Below are 24,321 nucleotides of genomic sequence, written 5' to 3'. Positions count from 1 at the left end.
CAGAAAGGTTTGTCATTGTATTATTTGCCACGTACAATGCGAATGACAGTGGTTTGTCCTTTTGGCCGTGCCCATCATGTCAATAATTTCAGAGATTGATTTTGGCTGAGGTTGAATAATCAAATTATATATATATATATATATATATATATATATATAGAAATAAACTGAAAAATAAAAAATTCCCAATGAAAATAAAAAAGGTTAATGATTATATTTTTCCTTAATTTAAGTGCATTTTTTTTATCAATAAATACATGGAAGAGAGAGATCAAACTGAGAACGTGGCTTCAGATTCATTATGCTTTTGTCATTGAATCAAAATCAGATAGATAAGTAAATTATTATTACATTAAATCAATTTATCTTCTAAATTAAAGAAATTAAAAAGTGATGTAAGATCAAAGGCAGATCTAATGGACCATGCATAAGAAGAGGTTCGATCAGCCCATTATGAAGCTTTGAATGATTTTCGAATAATAAACAATGGGCCAATCACAAGAGCCAAGCTGAAACAACTGAAAGCTTAAATTCAGATATATGCACAAAACCATGTTACATGCCAACTTGGATCGAATTCAACTAAGAGCTTAAAAGACCAGTAAACATAGATGGATGAAGGCATAAACCAACCCAAGTTAATTAATTTAATTGAGCATTTTGGGCCTAATACATAGGCAAGTTTGTTGGTGGGCCAATGGACCATGACTTGTAATTTGTTGGTGAGCCAATAGACAAAGACTTGTAACCTAGTTAGGATTGTTTTCTTTAATTAATTTTGCTGATGCCAAATTCCCTTAGGAATTAATTTTAATTAGGACTCTTTAAGTTAGGTTTAGTTTTATAAGTCTCCTTAATCTTTTAGGACTTTATTCTGGTTGGTTTGACTTAATAAACTTAGATAGGAACTACTTTACCATTAGGACTCTTTGTAAAGGGGGAAATATGAATTATAAACCCTTATAAATATGCTCAGCCGAACTCTATAAACATTAGATTTGAGAATTGAGTTTTTTCCTTTGATAAATTTCATATTAAAGTGAGTTAATAACTTTCTTTAATTTTACGCTAAGGTAGTTAATTGTTTACTTAGGGTTTTAATCTTAAGCTAATAATTCAACTTCCTATTTAATTTATTCTTAAGCGCTACTAAATTGGGGTTAAGGTTTAGCATACCTTAGAATCAATTAGGTTAAGTCAATTAAGGTGAGTTAACAAATCAATCAATTGCTTGAGACATCTGAAGCAGGGGCAAGGATACTAAAGGTTGATTCGTCTATCTTGAGTAAAGATCTTGAGTTACATCATCTTGGTATCAGAGCTTTGGCTCAAGAATCAAGTAATTACGTATCCCTTCTAATTTTATTTCTGTTCCCTTTTCGAATTTTGCTGTTCTACTTGTGTTCTTGTGTTTTCTTGTTCTCTTGTGTGTGTGCGAATTGATCTCCATAAAATCCTTCAAATTTTTGGGTGTTGCTTTACATTAAGTTTCTGTTCTTGTTCTTTTTATTTAGTTTATATATATATATATATATCAGATTAAAAAAAAAAACAAAAATTCAAGATTATTTGCTTCCATTAATTGTGCACATATGTCAGATCACAATTAGTGCATGATTTGTGATTGGGCATTGAATCAATTTGCAAATTATCATCCAATTCTTATTCTGATTGCATCAACACAAACCTGAACAAATTCGCACACAACAAATTCATATCAACTTGAATTGTTTTCCTTGAATTTAATCTGATTAATTCGCATTAATTGGTATTGGTTAGTGTTTTTCTTTTATAGTTTTCTTTTCCTGTTCTTAGCCTGATTTGCATCCCATACATCGAATTAAGTGAACAATTGATTCTGTTACTTAATAATCTTGCATGCTTAATCCCCTCATCTAAGTGTGCACATATCATTGTGTTCAACAATTCTTCAGATTCGCAAATTTTAGGTTTTTTGCATTCCAATTTTTGTTTGTTGATTTAAGGTTAATTCTTTGATGGTAAGAGGCGAAGCAAATCCGTGAGGTGATATGGGTTCGAATCCTAGCTCTGCAGGGCGAAGGGATTGAACTCCACCAAAGCGGACAGTACCGATTTGAGTTGCATCGCCGGCCTCTAGAGGGGTACGCCGGCAAGATGGCCACCCATAGAGGGGCTTGAGCTGGGCCCCACTAAGCCGGGGTGTGACATTCATGGTCTAGCAAGCTTTTACAGAAGGTTTGTTAGAGATTTTAGTACTATTGCTGCACCCTTAACTGAAATAATGAAGAAAGATATATGTTTTAAATGGGGTAAAGAATAAGAAAATTCATTTAATGCACTTAAAGGAAAACTTTGTTCTGCACCTTTGTTGCTGTTGCCTAATTTTAATAAAACTTTTGAGATTGAATGTGTAACACCCCTATTTGTATAGCCTGGTATATTTCACTGTTTCGGTGATCGGTGTCAGTCCGGACAATTAAGAGGATTAAAACTATACTTAAGACAACTAGAGAAACCATAAACACTAATAATTAGTGATTTCCAATTAGTTAAGTATAAATAAGAAAAACAGAACATAAGAAGTTAAACGAGCTGAGAGTCACAGCGATGGGTGACCTCCTCGGGAACGACTACGAAGTCATTTTAAACTCAAATTTCAAACCGTAAAAAGTGACGCTGCGGTCCTTAGGACCCTTATGAACACAGTGGAAAAGAGAAAATCACGAAAAAGAACTGTTAAGCCAGTCAAATAATTAGGTCAGGGAGCCAGAAGAAATATTGGATTATTTGCAAACCGGGATGAACCGGCGAGGGGCAATTTGGTCAATTGACCCCGAGAGCTGACTCCTGACCTAACTGTCAAATAAAATCGGAGAAAAGAAAATTTCGGAATCGAGAATTAAATTAAAAAACTAATAGAAAAAAATAAATAGAAAAAAAAAGAAAGAAGATGGAAAAGTCAAAGGTGATGACATCATGCATGATGTCATAAAGGATTAATTAATTTATTTTATTAAATTGGGATTTTTGGTCTTCAAAAAGAGATAAACATAAAAAGAAAACAAAAGGAAAAAAAAATTAGAATTGTCTTCTTCTTCTTCCATCAAGTGCCACCCCACCTTCCTCCATAAATTCTCCATGAAAGCTCTTCCCTTAAGCTTACACTAAGCTTAATTTATCCTTACCCAACCTTAATAACCCTCATAAAAACTTCATTAGAGCTTGATATTGTAACTTGGGAAGAAGACTACAAGAAGAAAGAAGGGCTAAGAGAGAGATTTGAAGCTTTAAGTTGAGGTTAGTATGTTAAACTCCTTATTCTTCCATTTAAATGCATGTGTGATGATTGAAATGAGCTTAGAAATTATGAAATGAAATAAAATCATGGGAGAAGGACTAAACTGAAATTTTGACCTGGTTGATGGGAGTATGATTGGTATGGTTTGATGTGTTTAAAGGGAATTAAAGATGTTAATAAACTTACATTAGTATGGTGTTAAGATGGAAATGCACCAATTGTGATTGAATGAGTGAGTTAGGGTTTGAATGTTAGGGTTTGTGAACCAAATTTTGGAGAAATGCATAAATGATATCTTTGACCAATTGTGGACTGAAAAATGGTCAATAATGACCAAAGGAAATGTATGGAAAGTGTTAGAATGGAAGACAAATTCGTAGGTCAATTGGTCATGCTGCCAAATCTACTTTGAAGGACCAAAACGGGAATTTTACAAGCCCAATTGATATGCCACTAATTAGGGATGAAAATAGACATAAAAGGACACAATTTTCATTAAGGAACCATGGCCAAAAACTGACTAAAACTTAGTGAACCAATTGACCAAAGTGAAATGAGAGCAGGCTGCCACTGTACCAAACTGACCAAATGAACAGTAACTGTTCATTTGGTCATAATTCGAGCTAGACAGGTCAAATTGACCTGAAATTTTACCAGTAATTAGATAAGACATAGATCTAAAACTTTCATGAAGAACACTATCCCAAATTATGCCATTAACCTAGTCAAATTATTGAGCAAATTCGAGTTACTGTACCTACAATTCTGCAGAATTGCCATTGAGCAGTAAAGTTCCAATGGCTATAACTCTCTCTAGAAAACTTCGATTTAGGCGATTCTTGAACCGATGGAAACCTAAGACATAGTAGAACATTTCATATGAAGAAAGTTAGACCAAATTATGAACTTAACTTAATCAAATTACTGAACAAAGTTGGATCAAAAATGCGTAATCAAAATCTCAAAGCATGAGCGATTGCACGTGAGCGATGAATTGTATTTTGGCTATAACTTGAGCTACAAAACTCCGATTGGGGTGATCCAAAAATGTGAATACACTTAAGACAATAAGGAACATTTTCTATGAAGGAAGTTTTTCCAAATTACAATAGTAGATTGACCAATGGAACAGTGCAACTTCGGAGCACCAAAACCGAAAATTGACAATTTTGCCAAAATGACCTAAGCTTTGAGAAAATAACCAAAACCAACAAGTTTAATGACCAAAATGTGATATGTGGGTGAAGTTGGAGTTCCCATACCTATTAAGCCTTAGAAAGTCAACTATTTGACTTGAATAGTGCAGTGAATAGTAACCCGAAACACAAAATTTAAAGAACGTCGAATTTAGCACGTTAGAGCTAGGTAATTGTGAAGCTAAATTTATTTTGGATTTATGTTAAGTTTTATTACTGAAACATTGTAAAATTATGTGTTTCAGTTGACAAGAATATCGGGAAGGAACCTGAGGAACCGAGTCGAGGCTAAGGGATGACTTGCTTGAGGTTTGTGCACAATAAACCCTATTTAAGCATTTTATCCTTGAAAAATTGATTTAATACGCATTATGAATTTATGAACTTTTGTGTTGCCACCTTGTGATCAAATTGTAACTTTGGAAATTGATTTGATTTTTGTATGCAATATTTGAATGAAATGTTTGAAATGGATTTTTGATTCACACTTAGCATGACAGTTACTTATTATTCCTTCTCCATTTATGGGGTTGAGATCGTTTATTTTCCTCCCTCTCTGGCTTGCCAGTTGAGGTTGTAGATCGGATGAGTACTCATTAGCTAGCTAGCCACCTCCCTCATTGGTTTCGATTAATGGGGTTGAGATTGCTTTGTCGTGGTGTACAACGCGGCATTGATCGGAAATTTTGTGTCATGGCTTAAGTTGTGTATGACTTTGGCAACATTATGTTTATGAAATTGTTTGACTAAACTGTGTTTAATAGATTATTTGACAAAATGGTGTTATTATGAACTTTAATCATTATTGAAATGTGATTGAGAAACATTGGAATTGTGTTTGGCAATAAATGATTTATTTATTGCATTTTAAATTTTTATTGTGCACCACTGAGTATTTTTATACTCAGCGATGGCTTATTTTGCTATCGCAGATAAGAGTAAGGAAAAAGCAGCAGAGTGAGCTGCGATTAAATTGAGGATTACATTGATCTTTTGTACGGGTATTATTTTATGCCCTTGTAGATAAATTTTGATGTACATATGGAAATGTTGTATGTATCAATATAAAGTCGAGCAGTTGTAAATAAATTGTAATAATATTATTTTGGATTTTCTTCTGTAAATTTAATATTTGTACATATGAATTTCCTGCTTTATGTTTTGTGAATGGAATCATTAAATATTTTGAGTTGACAAATTTGATTTGGATTGTGAAACTATTTTGGAATGAATTGATTTGAGTTGAATTGTGAATTATTGGAGGTTGGGAGTTGTGAAACATTTTTGGGAGTGTTTTTCTCAGGTATTTGAAGAACTGGTTTCTCAAAATACAGAGGGAACTCTGTCAAAATTTTTATAAAAATTGCGGCAAAAGTAAAATGGACAAAAATTTTTACTAGTATTAAACTTGAATAAATGATTTTAAATTCTTATCAAAATGCTCACCACTTCCAAAATGTAAGAAAATTATTTTAAAATCCCTTGTATGATACTTAATGAGTTATCGGTAGGTGAAGTTCGGTAGTTCATTAAGTATTCTACGGGATCATGTTATGTCTTACAGAGGGGTAAGGTGTGACAGAATGTGATGCTTTTGGGAAAGGTATTGGCACTGTTTTAATGCAGGATAAAAGACCAGTTGCATATTTTAGTGAGAAATTGCATGGAGCACAGCTGAATTACTCGACCTATGACAAAGAATTATATGCCTTGGTGTGTGCTTTAGAAACATGGCAACACTACTTGCTGCCCAAAGAGTTTGTCACCCATACTGATCATGATTCATTGAGACATCTCAAGGGTCAAAGTAGGCTAAATAAAAGGCATGCTAAATGGGTCGAATTTATTGAATCATTCCCCTATGTGATTCAATACAAGAAAGGTAAGGAAAACGTGGTTGCTAATGCACTATCTCGAAGGGATGATCTAATCTCTACACTTAGTTCCAAGTTGTTGGGTTTTGAACATATCAAAGAATTATATGTTAATGACCATGATTGTTCCAATGTTTTCCATGCATGTGAGCATTCGGCCTTTAAGGATTTTTATAGACATAATGGGTTTCTTTTTAAGAAAGATAAATTGTGTATACCCATTAGTTCTATTAGAGAATTATTGGTTCGGGAGGCTCATAATGGGGGATTAATGTGACACTTTGGCATAGATAAGACCTTAAGCATGTTGCATGAACACTTTTTCTGGCCTAATATGAGAAAAGATGTTGAAAGAGTTTGTGCACGTTGCATTCCTTATAGGCAGGCTAAATCAAAAGTACAACCCCATGGGTTGTACATGCCACTTCCTATTCCAACACATCCATGGGTTGATTTGAGTATGGACTTTGTATTAGGGTTGCCTAGAACAAGAAAGGTTCGTGATGCTATATTCGTAGTATTTGATAGATTTTCTAAGATGACACACTTTATTGCATGCCATAAGACCAATGATGCTTCTGATATTGCCAATTTGTTCTTTGACCATATGGTTAAATTGCATGGCATACCTAAAACTATAGTTAGTGATAGCGATGTCAAATTTTTAAGCCACTTTTGGCATGTTTTATGGGCTAAATTGGGTACTAAGCTGCTTTTCTCTACAACTTGTCACCCTCAAATGGATGGGCAAACTGAAGTGGTAAACTGAATTTTATAAACTTTATTAAGGACAATGGAGGGAAGTAACATTTGGTCATGGGAGGAGTGTTTGCCATTTGTTGAATTTGCATATAACCGTAGTGTGCATTCTTCTCACGGGTTTTCACTATTTGAAATTGCCTATGGTTTTAATCCACTAACACCTTTAGATTTATTGCCTCTACCTTTGCATGAGATTACTAATTTAGATGGACAGAAAAAGGCTGATCTGGTGAAGGAAATTCATGAGAAAGCACGAGTACAAATTGAAAGAAATAATGAAAGGATTGCGCAATATAGAAACCAAGGGAGGCGCCAAATTCAATTTGAACCTGGTGATTGGGTTTGGCTACACTTGCGCAAAGAAAGGTTTCCACCCAAACGAAAGTCAAAATTGGATGCTAAAGGAGATGGTCCATTCAAAGTGTTGGAAAAGATTAATGACAATACTTACAAAATTGATTTTCCAGGTGATTATAATATTAGTGCAACATTTAATGTTTCTGATTTGTCCCCTTTTGATGATGCAGATTTACATTCGAGGGCGAATGCTTTTGAGGAGAGGGAGAATGATGCAATATCAAAGGCAGATCCAATGGACCATGCACAAGAGGAGGTTCGGCCAGTCCATTATGAAGCTTTGAATGATTTCCCAATAATAAACAATGGGCCAATCACAAGAGACAAGCTAAAACAATTAAAAGCCCAAGTTCAGATGTATGCACAAAACCATGTTACATGCCAATTTCGGCCGAATTTAATTAAGGGCTTAAAGGACCAGCAAACATGGATGGATGAAGGCATAAACCAACCCAAGTTAATTAATTTAATTGAACCTTTTGGGCCTAATACATAGGCAGGTTTGTTGATGGGCTAATGGACCATGACTTGTAATTTGTTGGTGGGCTAATAGACAAAGACTTGTAACCTAGCTATGATTGTTTTCTTTAATTATTTTTAGTGATGCCAAATTCCCTTAGGAATTAATTTCAATTAGGACTCTTTAAGTTAGGTTTAGTTTTACAAGTCTCCTTAATCTTTTAGGACTTTGTTCTAGTTGGTCTAACTTAACCAACTTAGATAGGAATTACTTTATCATTAGGGCTCTTTGTAAATGGGGAAATCTGAATTCTAAACTCCTATAAATATGCTTAGCCGAACTCTATAAACATCATATTTGAAAATTGAGTTTTTTCTTTGATAAATTTCATATTAAAGTGAGTTAATAACTTTCTTTAATTTTATACTAAAGTAGTTAATTGTTTTTTTAGGGTTTTAATCTTAAGTTAACATAGTTTCCTATTTAATTTGTTTTTAATTGCTATTAAATTGGAGTTAAGGTTTAGAATACCTTAGAATCAATTAGATTAAGCCAATTAAGATGAGTTAACAAATCAATCAATTGCTTGAGACATCTGAAGTAGGAACAAAGATACTAAAGACTGATTCGACTATCTTGAGTAAAGATCTTGGGTTGCATCAAAAATACTTTTTTTACATATGGCATGCAAGAAACTCAATGTTTGTCCCGTAATCAACCTAATGGAAACTTTCTGACTCATTAAGATTCCACCATATGTAATTCATCCTCAATACTTATACAAGCAACGCCAATCATTTCAAATCTCTTTTAAAGAAAATAATTGATTTATTCTCATTGGCTATTTGTCATGGCGTATGATCTTCAAGATTCTTTGGGCAGATTATATTTTCATAATGTCACTGAGCACCCAAATTTGAAGAAGCAACCTCTTTTTGTAGAAAATGATGCACAGTCTAAGTGCCTAGAGCCTCCCAACTATCCTATTTCAAAATTAAAAACGATGAAAATTTCAAATATAATTGTTTTTTTTATTATTAAGAATAGTGCTTAATTCCTAATGTAAAGAGAAGGAATTCAATTCTTAATAGCTAAATTTCCCTTTTTATGTATACATGCCATATAATAATAATAATAATAATAATAATAATAATAATAATAATAATAATAATAATAATAATAGTTATCAGAAAGCTAGAAAATAATTTTAAAATCACGATCAGAATTTGGTCTTAATATGGCAAATGGATTTGCATCATTTTATTTTGGAGTGTGATAATCTTTCTGGTAATCTTCAGTCTTGTGATTTTTATTAAATAATTATTTGTTTTGAACGGAGAAATTTAACTTTTTTTTTTTTTAATTTTTAAGAAGTCAATTTTTATATAGAATTATTTGTTAATTTTAAGTTTATTAGTCAAATAAATCTAAAATTTAATGTTGGTTTCTGATTATATATAAATTTTTAATTTTATATAATTTAATTATAATTTTCAAAATTAAATTATTTTTATTTAAAATTTTAAAATCAATTTAGAAATTTTAAGTTCCTAACACTTATACCTAGATGAGACATATTATGTCATATTTTTTATTTTTTATTTAATTTATCTCTCTCTCTTCTTAGTAATCAAACTCATTTAGTGTAAAATCTACTTAACCATATTTATTTTGAGACCAATTTTTCATTTTTGATGCTTAAAAACTCTTTACTTATAAGCAAATTGACAAGCATTTTATCATATTATACTCATTTAATTCTTAAAATTTCAACATAAATCTTATTTAATATCTTTTTTTAGTAATAAATGTGATTATAAATTATTTTTTACTAAACATATCATTTATAAGTACCTTAATAAAACATATAATTATTTAAAATTTTAAATATTTAAAATTTTAAATCTTTATAAGCTTAAATTAACTTTAAGGATTAAGTGTTTATAAGTTGATTTTCATAAATTAAGCAGAATATTATCTTAAAAAAAAAAACTAATTTTTTCCTAAATTTTTTAAAAATTAATCTCATATATTTTATGTAAACTCGAATGCTTAATTGTTCATAACGTGATAATCCAAAACCACTAGCGAAATCATTATCAACAGTGTGTGAGCAATGGGATTCGCATCCTGAACCTCCTCAGCTCTCCACTCCTTGAGGCTAATTTCATAGGAAGTTTCACAAGCCTGACATCGCACATGTTATTGCCTAGCCAAATAACCTTTTTTTTTTTTATTTATGGTTTTCATAGAAAGGATTAGCAGACGTCACATTCGTGTCGTGTACAGTTGTGGATCATCAACGCATCAGCAGCCGCATAAACTTACCTACTAAGTTCCTTCCAATTTTTCCCTATAAATACAAAACTTGTCTAGCAAGTTCTGAGAACTACATTTATGATTTTTCTTTTCGAAATTTCATTCCGTAGTGAATAAACAAATTCCATTCACACTGAGAGAGTTTCATTTGACAAGTAGCTCTAGTTCTTGCTTCTTCTTGTCCAAGAACTAGGGTCTAGACCAAATCCTACTAAAATCATCGACATGGCCTATGCTTTTGTAGAAAATACAAGGATGTTCCCTTCAACATCTTATTTGCTGTCCTTTTATGCCTCCTTCTCCACATCCTTGATGCTTCTACGGAATGTCTACCATGAACTGGTACCCAAGAAGATTGAGACCTTTGTGGTCTCCAAAATCTTGAGCTTTTTCTCTCGTAGAAAGTTGTCCAAGTCTTTTAATACCTTCATCATCGATGATTCATGGGATGGCCTTGACCGTAACAAGCTCATAGATGCTTCCAGATTTTACTTATCCTCCAAGATTGGTCCCAAGAACAAAGTAATCAGAGTTGGCAAGTTTAGAGGGCAAAAGAATGTTACAGCTGCCATGGTAGAAGGTGAGAAGATTGTTGACGTGTTTGACGGGATAGAGATCACATGGCAGTTTGCCAAGCAAGAAAATGATGATCGAGCCAAGAATGACAGGTTTTTCAACAAGGGTCATTTTGAGATAACATTTGAAGATCAATACAGGGAAAAGGTTTTTCATGACTACTTGAATCATATTCTAGATACTTCCAAGGCCTTAACCCAAGGGGAGAAGGTTTTGAAGCTCTACACAAGGTCTCGCGGTTGCTGGAATTCTATTGATTTTCGACATCCATCCACTTTCGATGCACTCGCCATGGATTACCAGTTGAAGAAATCTATTATTGATGATTTGGACAGGTTCTTGGGCAGGAAGGAATTCTACAAGAGAATTGGCAAGGCCTGGAAGCGTGGATATCTACTATATGGTCCTCCTGGAACTGGGAAATCAAGCCTAATTGCAGCCATGGCAAATTACTTGAAATTTGATGTGTATGATTTGGAGCTTGCAAATATTATTTCTGATGCTGATCTGAGGAAAGCCATGCTTGATATTGACAGGAAGTCTATAACAGTGATTGAGGATATAGATTGCAGCGCCGGAGTCCACAAACGATCTGTATCATCGGACGATTCTGATGATGATTGCAATCTTGTCAAGGTTAGTATGCATTCTGCTCTGTTTTGTTCATACGCCTCTTTTCTTATCAATTATTACGAATCAAGATCGTAATGGGATTCGAAGATTCTTATTAGTCTTTGTTTTAAATTTGGAATGAACAGCAATTCTCGCTCTCGGGTCTGCTAAACTGCATTGATGGATTGTGGTCGAGCTGTGGAGAGGAGAGAATAATTGTGTTCACTACCAATCGCAAAGAAGTTTTGGACCCTGCATTGCTTCGTCCTGGGAGGATGGATATGCACATTCACATGTCATATTGCAGCACTCAAGGATTCAGAGTATTGGTCTCTAACTATCTTGGGATTGAAGAACACCATCTCTTTGAAGAAATTGATGGATTGATCCAGAGTACAGAGGTTACCCCTGCTTCTCTGGCTGAAGAACTATTGAAGAGTGATGATGCCGATGTTGCTCTTGGGGAAGTCCTCAATTTCCTTAAGAAAAAGAAAATGGAAAAAGAAAAAAATGAGGAGGAAAAGGACAAAATTGAAGAGGAAAATAAAAACTCTGCTCAGTGACTCTCTCTATCATTTTAAATTTGTAACTCATCTCTTTGGAGTAGGTATCCCAAATTTCAATTTGAAAAATGCTCTGCTCTTTAATGCACTCTGTTCATTTTTTTTCCACCTAGTTATTGATTTGATTCTAACTATTATCTTCTTTGTTTATTGAATTTCAACCATAATTAATTACAAAAATAACTCTAATATAATTCGATCTAAATATATTTAATTTAATTTAAATATAAAACTAAAAATCAATTAGTCTCTTAGAAATGAACAATGGTCTATTAATTTATAGCGCTCATAATTGAAATAATTTATAATTTTAACTCAATTAATCCCTGAAAGGAGAAATGGGGGAGAAGCTTCAAATTGGATGCGATTTGAAGTAGACATTCTAAATTATTGGTGCTTAAAAAGGACAAAATGTAGGGTCCACATTCCTTAATTAATTGAATGAAAGTGCAAGAGGTGAGAAAAACAACAGGAAGGTTGAGATAGGACTTGTGGTTCATTGTTCCAAAGGCCACGCCGAAAGGTAGTTCGTCTAAGGGGTCTTTATGATAAAGACAAGAAGCGAAGACCTTATAATATTCGTTACTGTTCCAGTTTGTTTAGCCCCTCCATTTCAATGAAGATAGAGACTATAAGGTTAAATTTCCACGTAACTAGCACTATCTTCAAAATGTTCACTTTGGCCTGTGGTAATATTAAATCGAAGAAGGATTTTTTTTTTTTATTAAATTTGGTATAATACGATTAAAAATATATAATATATAGTCATATTTATTTATTAAATATATTAATTTTATATATTTATATTTAAAAATTATAATAAATTAAATTTATATAAAATTTTTTTCATGAAAAATTTTATTTTTTTTTTTTCTTATTTCAGACAAATATATTTTGTATGTATCAAATTTTAATTTTAAATCCTAATTAATGAAATAAAATCCACAATTTTGTTAAAAGTGATCCCAAAAAGAGGGCACTGTCAAACAGTAGAACAATGCCAGGGCGGCAGGGCCAATCCTTAAATGTCAAAAGTTTCACATGGGAGATCTTCTGTACATTGTAACGAAATCTTGGCGTGCATCAGAATTTCAGAGATTCGCATGGGATCAGGCATATTCTGAAACTCACTTACAGCCCCCTAATCTGTGGTTGAAAAATTTCATGGAAAGCAATCTCCTTTGTGGAAAAGTTGCCTCAATATTGAATAGTACTTTAAAAGTCTTTCGATAATAAAATCAATCAGTGCGTGGCGTTGGTTTAGTTTTTGCCGTTCTTTTTCTCGGAAAAGGAAAAGAGATTCCAGCAGACATCATCATCATCTTCTTCAAACCTATTTTCTTACTCGCCCACTTGTCCCGCAAGTATGTGCAGAGCTTTCCATTCATTTTTTGCCATTAAAGAAGAGATTTTGTATTTGTATTTTCTTGTTTTTCTATCTTGGCCATTGGCAAAGCTCCTTCGCTCATATAAAATGGCCATAGGCAAAGCTCCACCCTTAATTGTAGAATTATACATCGATAATTTGACTCATAATCAAAATGCAACGTTTGAGTCTTAACTATTAACAATGCTAGAGTGTTTTGAGTTTTTTCATTAATGAATAAAATTATATAACACCATATTATTTATACTTCAAAAATAATTGAATTAATACATTTTATATAGCATATTAATAACTTCATATATGATATTCTATATAATAAATTAATAATGAATGAACATAAAAACATAATAAATTTTAAAAAATTATAATTATCATGTAGTTATTAATATTTTTATTTTTAATAATTATATATATATATTTACTTATTTATTAATTTTTATTATTTTATATAATATATTAAAATTTTAAAATCGAATCGAATTCATTAAATTTTAAAATTAAATTGATTAAATTAAATTAAATTGATTCAATTTAATTTTTTAATTTAAATAGAAAACTCTCCCCTACTTACGATTTTTCACTTTCATATGGGCTTAAAGGTCTGCAACCACTAGACGATCAACATGAGACCTCAAATATATCATGCACTAGTTCACATTCCCTTCACAGAGTCAGCACAGACCACAACAATGTCCACTGCGCTGTTAGAAATAGCTAAAGGCAAGCAAATCGTCTAGTTGAATGAATTAAATACGCCTCTAGTTGTCGTTGAAGGAGGGTGGTAGACAATTTAGCAGTCACGACAAAGCCATGAATTAAATGAACTGCCATCGAAACAATATTATTGTGATCGGTTAATTTCATGATGTGACAAAGGAACTGCGACATCACATCATGGGTTATGACATCAGTTCTCTAGGATCCGGCTTTCACCATCGAATCCACATCGGTCGCCCAATATTTTTAAATAAAAACATTGTTACATCCACTCAGTCCGACGTGGAAAGTCTCTTTTGAATACGTACTGGCTGATGGGAAACTCTCATTTTGTTCATACTGGTAGTGCTTCTCTAGTGTCATATACGCACACTGATTTTGTTCTTGCAATTACATTTATGTATTTTTCTGTCAGAATATGTACAAGAGAAACAATCATAGGTTTAATTACTGTACATTTACTATTAATCTAATAATATTGTAAATTATATATATTCAACTGATCTTACGGTTAAACTCAGTCTACTGATAAGCGTAACTTTGAATTTGGATAGCATTCCTTTGTTCATCGTAACCTATAGATGAAATTATTATTATTATTATTATTATTTTAATTTATATTTTAAATATTAAATTCAAATAACTTGGACTCAAACCCATCTATCTGAATGTACCTTACTTTCTTCCAATGGCTGGAATGTCCCGAGGCCACGAGCCCAATATCTGACCAAACCCAGCCAGGTCCGACAGCCCAAATAATGAAATTTGTTCAAGCACAAGCATCACCTGGCATCTCTTATACGCATGCATTTAATCACAAGTGCTGTATCATGTTACCCTTTTATTTGCAGAATATGTGGCCTATCCCACTGTGATGGGCTTTAATCGGATACGTGAGATTTTACCGCGCCGGTGAGTTCAATTCATTGGAAAAGAATATTTTAAGTATCTGGTTTAGTCGTGTTTTTGAGATTCACATGCAATGGAATATTTAATATTCGAGATTGGGTTCTATTTTTTTCGTCTTTTACTATTTCTTGTTGGGGTCATGAGGAGCTTAGTTGTGATGTAATTTCCAATGAATTTTTTCTTATTTGGTGTTGTTTAGGTTTCCATTTCTCCTTGTGGATAGAGTGATCGAGTACACTCCTGCGGTTTCAGCTGTTGCTATCAAGAATGTCACAATAAATGACAATTTTTTTCCCGGACATTTTCCTGATTATCATGTGGAATTAGTGTGGGTTGTTAAGCTTTAGGGGATTATTCTAAAAAGAACTCTTAGGGAGTTGTAAAGGTGTGTTGATTGAATGAAATCTTGAATTCTTCTCTGTTAATCTCTTCTTCCCCTGTAACTCTTCTGTGTTCTTTCCCTTTCTAGATTAGTTCCTCCTTTGGTTTGCATCATAGAACTGGATTCTCCTTCTGTGAGACAATGCACCATGTGATGAATTCAAATATCATGAGTCGATTTCATAAATGAAATATTTCCAATTCCAGTAAAAGTTATTTCACTTTTCCCCATATATTTATTATTTTCCTATCCAAGCTATGTTGTGATATTTTTTGGTGTTGGATAAACCCGGGCAATGGCACAAGTTGGTGGCTTGGTCATGCTGCAACCAGAAGTCGGAGGCTTTCCTGACAATTTCTTCTTCGCTGGAATTGACAAAGTAAGATTTAGGAAACCTGTAATTGCCGGTGACACCTTAGTTATGAGAATGACGCTTGTCAAGCTGCAGAAACGCTTTGGAATAGCAAAGATGACGCTTGTCAAGCTGCAGAAACGCTTTGGAATAGCAAAGATGGAAGGAAAGGCTTATGTGGGACAGGACGTAGTTTGTAAGGGTGAATTTTTGATTTCTATGGCTAGTGAATAATCTAATAGTTTTAATATTTCTTGCAATTACTTCATCTTTTTTACATCCTGTTTCCCCCTTTTGTTGGTCCAAATTTTTTAGGACTGTGGAGAGGTTGCAGGAGTAGTCCGTAGTCAGGATGCAGTAATGTCTACGCTACTTCTCATCAAAGCATTAAGTTTAGAGTATTTTCATAAAGACTTCATAAAGGAAATTATTATTATTATTTTCCTTTTTTGGTTTTTCTGGTGAAATTACAGCATAGAGTTCGCTGCATTATATTTTTAGATTGATGTCCATTTCTCTAGTCTACGGCAGTCCACTAGAGCTTTTGCAAGGAAGCAAATTAATTTATAAAAAGTAAAGTTTCTGCATATCGTTCAATATCTAAAGCATCATGACCAAAAGGTACACATTCTAATATATTTGCTCTCAAACAGTCCTCTGCCTTTTACTTTCCTCTTCGATTTGATCTTCTTCCCTCTTTTTCCGCTTAAGGAAATTGACAACTTCTCCAAGTGCAACATCAGCATCATCACTCTTTATTAGCTCCTCAGCTAAAGAAGCAGGGGTAACCTTTGTACTCTCCACTAATCCATCAATTTCTTGGTAGAGTTTGTGGTCATGAATTCCAAGATAGTTCAAGGCCAAAACTCTGAAGCCTTGAGTAGTGCAGTAGGACATGTGAATGTGCATATCCATTCGCCCAGGACGAAGTAATGCAGGGTCCAAAACTTCTTTGTGATTAGTAGTGAACACAATGATTCGTGCTTCTCCAGAGCTCGACCATAATCCATCGATGCAATTTAGCAGAGTTGAGAGTGTGAATGCCTAAATTGGTAAGAAGGATACAAGAAGTACAAATAAGCGGTGAAAAGCTGTTAAATTCATATGCTGTATCATTAACAAAATAAACAGTGCCGAAATTAAAGAAAACATGTACCATGGGCAACAATCGTGTACATGCGTTATTAAAATTGGGTTCGCAGATTTATTTTTTTAGTTATTTGAATGATTAAAGCTACCAAAATTGTAAGTTGAACGATCAAGAAATTTATCAGTGAGAACAGGACCAGTAATAGGTCAGAATGTGAAGATATGCATAGGGAAGGCATGGAATCTACTTAAAAAGTGGAGTAAGTTCCTGAAGTGTGAGACTACGACTAACCTTGGGATATTTCTTGGGGTTAAGTTGTTCTTCTTTCATAATTTTGGATCGATCTCGCACCTCTGAATGACAATCTATATCTTCAACAACGAGTATTGATCGATTAGTTGTATTTAACAACAGCCTTCTTAGCTCAACATTAGAAAAGACACTGGAAAGCTCCAAATCATAAATATCAAAGTTTAAGTAATTAGCCATGGCTGCAATTAGGCTTGATTTCCCAGTTCCAGGAGGACCATACAGAAGATATCCACGCTTCCAAGCCTTGCCAACTCTCTTGTAAAAGTCTTTTCTTGCCAAGAACCTGTCAAGATCATCTATTATTGCTTTCTTCAATTCTAGATTCATTGCAAGGGTATCAAACGTGGCAGGATGCCGAAAATCAACAGATTTCCATCTTTCACCTTCATATTTATCAAGCCGAGTGTACAGCTTCAAAACCTTTTCCTTTTGTATCAAGGCCTTGTAAGTGTTCAAAACATGGATCAAATAATCATTCTGAACTATTGCCCGATATTTGTTATCGAAAGTTATCTTATAAGCACTTGTACTAGGAGCCTGAGGAGGGATTACCAGATTATCTGTGGCTTTGCTTATCTTGGTGTTGGTACGGGTGGTGCCTTCTTCTTCTTGGACACACCACCATGTAATGGTTATGTCCTGGAATACATCTACAATCTTTCCTCCTCCTACAATGGCAGCAGACACATTCTTGTGCTGCTCTAACTTGCCAATTTTGATTTTACGATTCTCGGGTCCAATCTTGGTAGATAAGTAAGCTCTTGCAGCATCATAAAGCTGATTACGGCCAAGTCCACACCACATGTCTTCGATGATGAAAGTGGCAAAAGATGGGTTATGATAGAAGCAGGACTTGAATTTTGAGACTGCATAATCTTGAAGCTGTTTTGGTATGACCTGATTATAAGCAGTCTTGAAGAGTACCCAGGATGTTGAGATAGATGAGTAGGCAGAGAGTAACGATGCATTGGAAGGAATGAGCTTCAAGTACTGTTCCATGGCCGGCCTTTGATACTTTAGGTATCAGGCAGAAGGACACGGAAGTTGCGGATCAAATAAGACACTTTTCTTGTCAACGGGCGTGGTGCTTATTAGTCATCCTTCTGCCTTTCCACGCTTGCAAGTAGGTATGCCTTTATTGTTTTTTTGGTACATAATAGTAGGGTCATCTCAATTCGGTTTCTATCAAAATTTCGAATCAAATTGTCTTAATTCAAAATTTTGATTTTTTTTTTTTTTTGGTATGATCCACTCCAACTGAATCAAATTGTCTTTGCTGCTGCTTCTCTTTTTGTTTTTTCCCTTTTGTTTTTTTTATGGAATTTCTGTTATTTGAAGCAGAAAAGAAAAAAGAGAATCAGCAAAAGATATGGTTGTTTTGTACCTTTCAGGAAGAATGCAAGAAAGGGGCAGGTGGGGTTCGTGCATTACTGACGGAAGAATATCACTCACAAAGACTACCAACACCTTTCTTGGACACCATATACTGTCCAATTGTACTTCTATTATTGAATTTGGTCCAATTTTGTAAATATAAACTGAATTTGTTATTAATAATTTTTGGGCTGATCATTTATTGCAAATAATGGTTTATAATATTTTAATTTGATTCATTTGCTATATTTAAAAAATTCAGTTTTTTATTTTTTAGTCTGAATATAGAATTGGCAGTTCTAATTAGATAACTTAAGGTCAAATTCTTAATGGTTTAAATCTTAGCCCATTGGCCGATTCTAATTTTGGGTTTTAATGAATTAATGAGTTGATTCAGTTCAATTTTCACTTGTAGATGATTTGTTTTGAAATTGTATGGCATTGAGATTAACAATGAACCTGTTGGGGACCTCCTCAGCACAAAATGTAAATTGTAGTTGAAGGATATGGAAACCTTTTAGTGGTGTTTTCGAGGATACTGCACTCTGGAGTAGCGAAAACCGCGTGCTATTGGACGCCATGGCAATGTACTTTCGCCGAAACCGTGTTCGAGTGGAGAAGGAAGACCGGACCTCACTCACGGGCCATGCCCACGGGGGCGTTGACGAGCAATGTTGACTTGAGATGCTTTCTCATCTTAAGGGCACTTTAGTAAATCCAGGCTACAGAAGCCCTCAAAGAAAAAGAGTTGCTTTCCTCCCATTCTCATTTCATCAATGAGGTTTATGCTCCCCTATTTCTGCAGAAAAATTTAAAGGAACCCAGCCATCATTACAGTGTAAGTTCCCTTCTCTGCACTTTTTGAGACAATTTTTTTATGGGTATTCTTTCATGAGACCTTAGCTTTTAGCTAGTTTTGTTTGATTGGGCTTTCTTTGTCGCTGTAGTTGGTTTTGGTCCTGTTTCTTGTTTATGCGTTGCGCCTGATTTTAGCTGGAGTTTCCTGCTCCTATCCAATGTACTGTCCTTGTATAAAAGCAACTTATGCAAGAAATCAGATGAATCAGTATCACACTTGCACTTTAAGCTGATCAGGTTTAGGTTGTAGTTAAAAAGAGTAGGCTAACTGATTTGAGTTTTTTAATTCCCTGATTTTGTGACGGCAAACTCTTGTTTGTTTAGGACTTGGGAGCAACACAAATAACAACAGAAACAGAAAAGAAAAGTCTACAGCATATAAATTTATGTGACATAATTTCACCCATGACCATTGAACTTTATCGCTCTTTTTTTTTTTAACAGTTAATAAACTTTAATTTGTATTAGAAAAATTACTGAACTTTAATTTTATTCAATTAGGTTACAATTGCTAGTTTTTTTTTTTTTTTTTACCTCTCTGGATTTTCAGTTAGAAATTTTGGCATGAAAACAAGAAAATTTTTTAATGTAATTATACAATTAAAAATATGCTGTAAGAATTTTCTTACTCGATGCATAAAAGTTTTGCTTAAACCTCTATAAAAATATGGTCATAATGACCTTATTGAAACAACATTGAAGTTTAGTAATTTTGCTAATAGATTGAAATTTGGTGACTGCTGAAATTTACTGACAAGTTTAGTAAACATGAAAAAGATTAATCCAACAGGAAAGAGTATCTCTCTCAAATCTTAAACTTATAAGTACAACTGATCTCACAAAAAAAAGGCAACTGTCATGAAAACCACACATTCATACAGGATACAGAATTTGGTTGGGTTGAATTTCCCAACTCCATGTTGAATTAGGTTAAAGGTCTGTATCAAATTGGTTCCTGTAGTAGCTCTCCAAGAATCCCATGCATTCTGACATAAATGGTTTAATTAACTTCCTCTTCATTACTTACTATAATTTCTCAACCAAAATATGCATTTGACACTTTATGCTTGAGTCATCTTTCCATCATTTGGATTTTTAGTATGAACGCATGATAGAATGAATTTATGACTACTCATATTGGCTAAGAAGCATTATGGTTTACGTAGAAGTTCTTAACTGCAGAAAGTAGCTGATGTTTTGTGTAGAAGTCAGTTTTTTATTTTGCACATCTAGTGCAAGTTTCAACCAGTAAGAGTACTTCATGATTGAAGCTAAGATCTCTGATCTTCCATCCCTGAAATCAATTTTTTACTAGAATATTTATCTGTTTTAAAGTTTTAGGTCAAAGATATGGTGGATGCCGTAGTCAGTGTCTTCTTGGAGAGGCTGTTGAATACTCTGGTAGAGGAGGGCCGCATAGTGAATGAATTTAGGGATCAATTTGAGAACTTGCAGAAGGAGCTCGAATTAATGCAAAATGTCCTCAAAGTTGCAGACAAACGAAAAAGGAAGGAACCAACTCTGCACGTTATAATGGGCAATTTACGAGAGTTGATATATGAAGCTGAAGACATACTAGCAGACTGCCAACTTGAATCAAGAGATGACTCATTTTCTAATGGCTGGCTATGTTGTATCTATCCTCCAAAACTTCAGTTTCAATATAAAACTGGAAAGCGACTTAGGGAAATAAATGAGAATATCACTAAAATTAAGCAAGACCTTTCATATCTTGGTCTGTCAACTTGCAACGGAATGGCTAGAATTGATGTGCACAATGACCCAAGATGGAGCTCTCCTGTATATGATCATACTCAAGTGGTTGGATTAGAAGGTGACACAAAAAAGATGAAGGATTGGCTTTTTGAAGCAGATCATGGCATATTATCAATTGGTGTTGTTGGTATGGGCGGATTGGGCAAGACCACAATTGCTCAAAAGGTCTTTAATGACAGAGAAATGGAAGACCATTTTGAAAGAAGAATGTGGGTGTCTGTCTCTCAGACACTTGATGAAGCACAAATCATGAGAAGCATGCTGAGGAACTTGGGAGATGCAAGCGTAGGAGATGACAAAGGTGAATTGTTGAAGAAAATAAACCAATATCTTTTAGGTAAAAGGTTCTTGATTGTTATGGATGATGTATGGAGCTCTGATGTCAATTGGTGGCGTGGAATCTTTGAGGGCTTGCCCAAGGGAAACGGAAGCTGTATTATCATCACCACAAGGATCAAGGAAGTTGCAATAATGATGGGAGTGAGCGAAGCAAGAATCCATAGACCTAAGTTCCTTAGTGAGGATGATGGCTGGTTGCTATTTCGGAAGATTGCTTTCGCAGCAAGTGGAGGTGACTGCAGGTATCCTGAGCTAGAACAGGTAGGAAAGGAGATTGTATCTAAATGTAAGGGTCTTCCTTTGGCCATTAAAGCAATTGGAGGACTTTTGCTTTATAAATCACATTACAATGAGTGGAGGCGAATTGCAAAGAACTTTCGGGATGAATTGGCAGAAAATGATGACTCTGTGATGGCTTCTTTACAATTGAGCTATGATGAGCTCCCTACTCACCTGAAGTCTTGTTTTCTCAGTTTCTCTCTTTACCCAGAGGATTGTGTGATAGCAAAGGAACAGTTAGTTCATTGGTGGATTGGAGAAGGATTTGTCCCCGTGAGAAATGGCAGATCAGCAATTGAAGCTGGGGAGGGTTGTTTCTCGGGGTTAACAAATCGATGTTTGGTCGAAGTAGTTGACAAGACTTACAATGGAATTATCTACACTTGCAAGATTCATGATATGGTTCGTGATTTGGTGATCAAGATGGCTGAAGATGATGCATTCTTTAGACTTAATGGCATAGGCTGTCGTCATCTGGGGATTGATAGCAATATGGATCATAAGAAACTGGCTGCCAATCGAAAGTTACGAGCATTGTTGTCCACAACCAAGACTGGTGAAGTGAACAAGATTGTATCAAGCGTTGCAAACAAGTTCAATGAGTGTAGATACCTGAGAGTTTTAGATCTTTGCAAGTCCATCTTTGAAGTGCCTCTCACAGTTCTCCTACATAAGATTGGTTGCCTTCAGCATTTAACATGCCTTAGCTTAAGCAATACCCATCCGTTGATCCAACTCCCTCCTTCGCTAGAGAGACTTAACAACCTTCAGGTTTTGGATGTGAGCTATTGTCAGAATCTCAAAATGCTGCCTCCTTATCTCATGACCTTTAAGAAGCTCAGAGTCTTAGATGTAAGCCACTGTGGCTCACTTGAATACTTGCCAAAAGGCTTGGGAAGGCTTTCAAACCTTGAAGTTTTGTTGGGGTTTAGACCTGCTAGAACAAACCAATTAGATGGCTGTCGGATTGCTGAACTGAGAAATTTGACTCGACTCAGGACACTTGGTTTGCATCTGACTCGGAGTGATGAGATTGAAGATAATGAGGTCAATGCATTGGTAAACCTCCAAGAACTTCAACTCCTCACTATAAGTTGCTTTGATAGCCATGGGATTGACCTCATTGACAAACTTGATAGACTCTATCCTCCACCTTCCCTCCACGAGCTCTCTCTCAAATATTTTCCAGGCAAGATGAGTCCTGTCTGGCTCAATCCCTTCTCACTTCCTATGTTAAGATATCTTTCAATCTCTTCGGGAAATCTTGCAAAAATTCATCAAAGCTTTTGGGGGGAGAATAACACAGTGTGGAAAATTGAGGCCTTGTTGCTGGAATCTCTCTCAGAGTTGGAAATGGACTGGCAAGTCGTACAACAAATGATGCCATCTTTGAGGATTGTGAATGCTAGTTGGTGTCCAGATTTAGCATCTTTCCCCGTTGAAGATATTGGGTTTAGAGGGGCCATTTGGACAAAGGAAGAGCATTGAAGCTATTAAGGTATCAATGCGTGTTATGCTTCATGTAAGATATTAAAATTCTTTCTTGGATAAATTAAGACATGAAAATTGGTATGCTGTAATATACAAAATAAGTTTTAATTTCCTTGCAACAAATTAGTCACAGCTTGCAATAATATTTATACTGTGTTCTTGCGTTTAGTTCTTAAACTTGTATCCGGTTTATGTAAACTGTTCTGCAGTCATTGTGTTTGGGATTGCAGTGATCATTGACTGGAATTACTCATTATATATTTAAACCACCAATCATGTGCTTTAATTCATTTGGGTGGATTCTAAGTACTTTGACGCATAGTTTTGACAGGGGCGACAGCAGCAAATTACTCCACTTATTTGAGGTTTCTTTCAAAATAATGAGACTTCAGAAGTAATCGAACTTCTTCATAAAATGGCAGCAGGAAATGTATCACCAGATGCATCCAGTCTCAATAGTGGTAGGCTTACTCTCAAAGGATGAAAAATATCATGAAATTTGAACTTGCTTCCAACATTTCCTGTTCAAGAGCCAGCAGAACGTTGATATGATGAATGTAATCTTAAATAGATTAGTTGGCATAATTCTTTGTTGAATTTGCTATTTTAATAGCCACAAGGAATAGGAATCTATTTATATGAGGCTTCTTACTAGTATTGGTTGCCGAAACTGTTGTCAGGTAAATCGCTTGGTGACTCAGATGTAAGGTTCAACTTTAATAGAATTAACGCTCATGAGGAAAGCCGGGCACTGAATCACTCTGCATTTGACATTTTAATTTTTGGGTTTAAGTAAAAAGCATTAAGTAGGAAAATGTTTTGCACTTTAATTTTCATTTGATAATTCTCTTACTGTACAGCCATTTGTGCATTTTAACCTTGAAACTTATAGCATGTTGGGCATATTTGAATAAGAATAAGAAAGCACATGATCCTGAGAGCCAAATAATTGTGGAAGTCTTGAGCAGTGGTTAGAAAAATAGCACATAAAAATTTTTAAGTAATTATTAGAAACTATATCTAGTAATTACTCCTGGAAAATATTTTTTCAATTTC

General features: G+C 34.4%; 4 protein-coding genes across 9 annotated transcripts; 3 read left to right on the top strand and 1 right to left on the bottom strand.

Annotated features, from left to right (window-relative positions):
• Window positions 1–10,277: 10,277 nt before the first annotated feature.
• On the top strand, window positions 10,278–12,087 carry LOC110668554 (AAA-ATPase At2g18193). The gene is made up of 2 exons (XM_021829858.2): window positions 10,278–11,460; window positions 11,583–12,087. Exons 1-2 carry the CDS (start codon window positions 10,474–10,476, stop codon window positions 11,997–11,999), a joined length of 1,404 nt encoding a protein of 467 aa, XP_021685550.2. The 5' UTR covers window positions 10,278–10,473; the 3' UTR covers window positions 12,000–12,087.
• A 3,319-nt stretch (window positions 12,088–15,406) lies between these two features.
• Window positions 15,407–16,147, top strand: LOC110668548 (uncharacterized). Its single transcript, XM_058137814.1, has one exon. It carries the CDS (start codon window positions 15,690–15,692, stop codon window positions 15,978–15,980), a length of 291 nt encoding a protein of 96 aa, XP_057993797.1. The 5' UTR covers window positions 15,407–15,689; the 3' UTR covers window positions 15,981–16,147.
• A 141-nt stretch (window positions 16,148–16,288) lies between these two features.
• LOC110668534 (AAA-ATPase At2g18193) lies at window positions 16,289–18,279 on the bottom strand. The gene is made up of 2 exons (XM_021829833.2): window positions 17,128–18,279; window positions 16,289–16,790 (listed from the first exon to the last, which is right to left on the bottom strand). Exons 1-2 carry the CDS (start codon window positions 18,145–18,147, stop codon window positions 16,392–16,394), a joined length of 1,419 nt encoding a protein of 472 aa, XP_021685525.2. The 5' UTR covers window positions 18,148–18,279; the 3' UTR covers window positions 16,289–16,391.
• Window positions 18,280–18,967: 688 nt separating this feature from the next.
• LOC110668533 (disease resistance RPP13-like protein 4) lies at window positions 18,968–24,044 on the top strand. Of its 6 annotated transcripts, none has more exons than XM_021829830.2 (4): window positions 18,968–19,360; window positions 20,563–20,628; window positions 20,722–23,272; window positions 23,597–24,044. In XM_021829830.2, the coding sequence occupies exon 3, from the start codon at window positions 20,731–20,733 to the stop codon at window positions 23,260–23,262; it is 2,532 nt and encodes an 843-aa protein (XP_021685522.2). In that variant the 5' UTR covers window positions 18,968–19,360; window positions 20,563–20,628; window positions 20,722–20,730; the 3' UTR covers window positions 23,263–23,272; window positions 23,597–24,044. The 6 variants fall into 6 exon arrangements, with proteins under 6 accessions (XP_021685522.2, XP_021685518.2, XP_021685523.2 ...); XM_021829826.2 differs by having other exon boundaries at window positions 20,716–23,272; XM_021829831.2 differs by lacking the exon at window positions 20,563–20,628.
• Window positions 24,045–24,321: the final 277 nt, after the last annotated feature.

The sequence above is a fragment of the Hevea brasiliensis genome, chromosome 16 (genome assembly GCF_030052815.1).
Source record: "Hevea brasiliensis isolate MT/VB/25A 57/8 chromosome 16, ASM3005281v1, whole genome shotgun sequence".
NCBI classification, from domain to species: Eukaryota; Viridiplantae; Streptophyta; class Magnoliopsida; order Malpighiales; family Euphorbiaceae; genus Hevea; species Hevea brasiliensis.
This window is presented reverse-complemented; position numbering and strand designations above follow the sequence as displayed.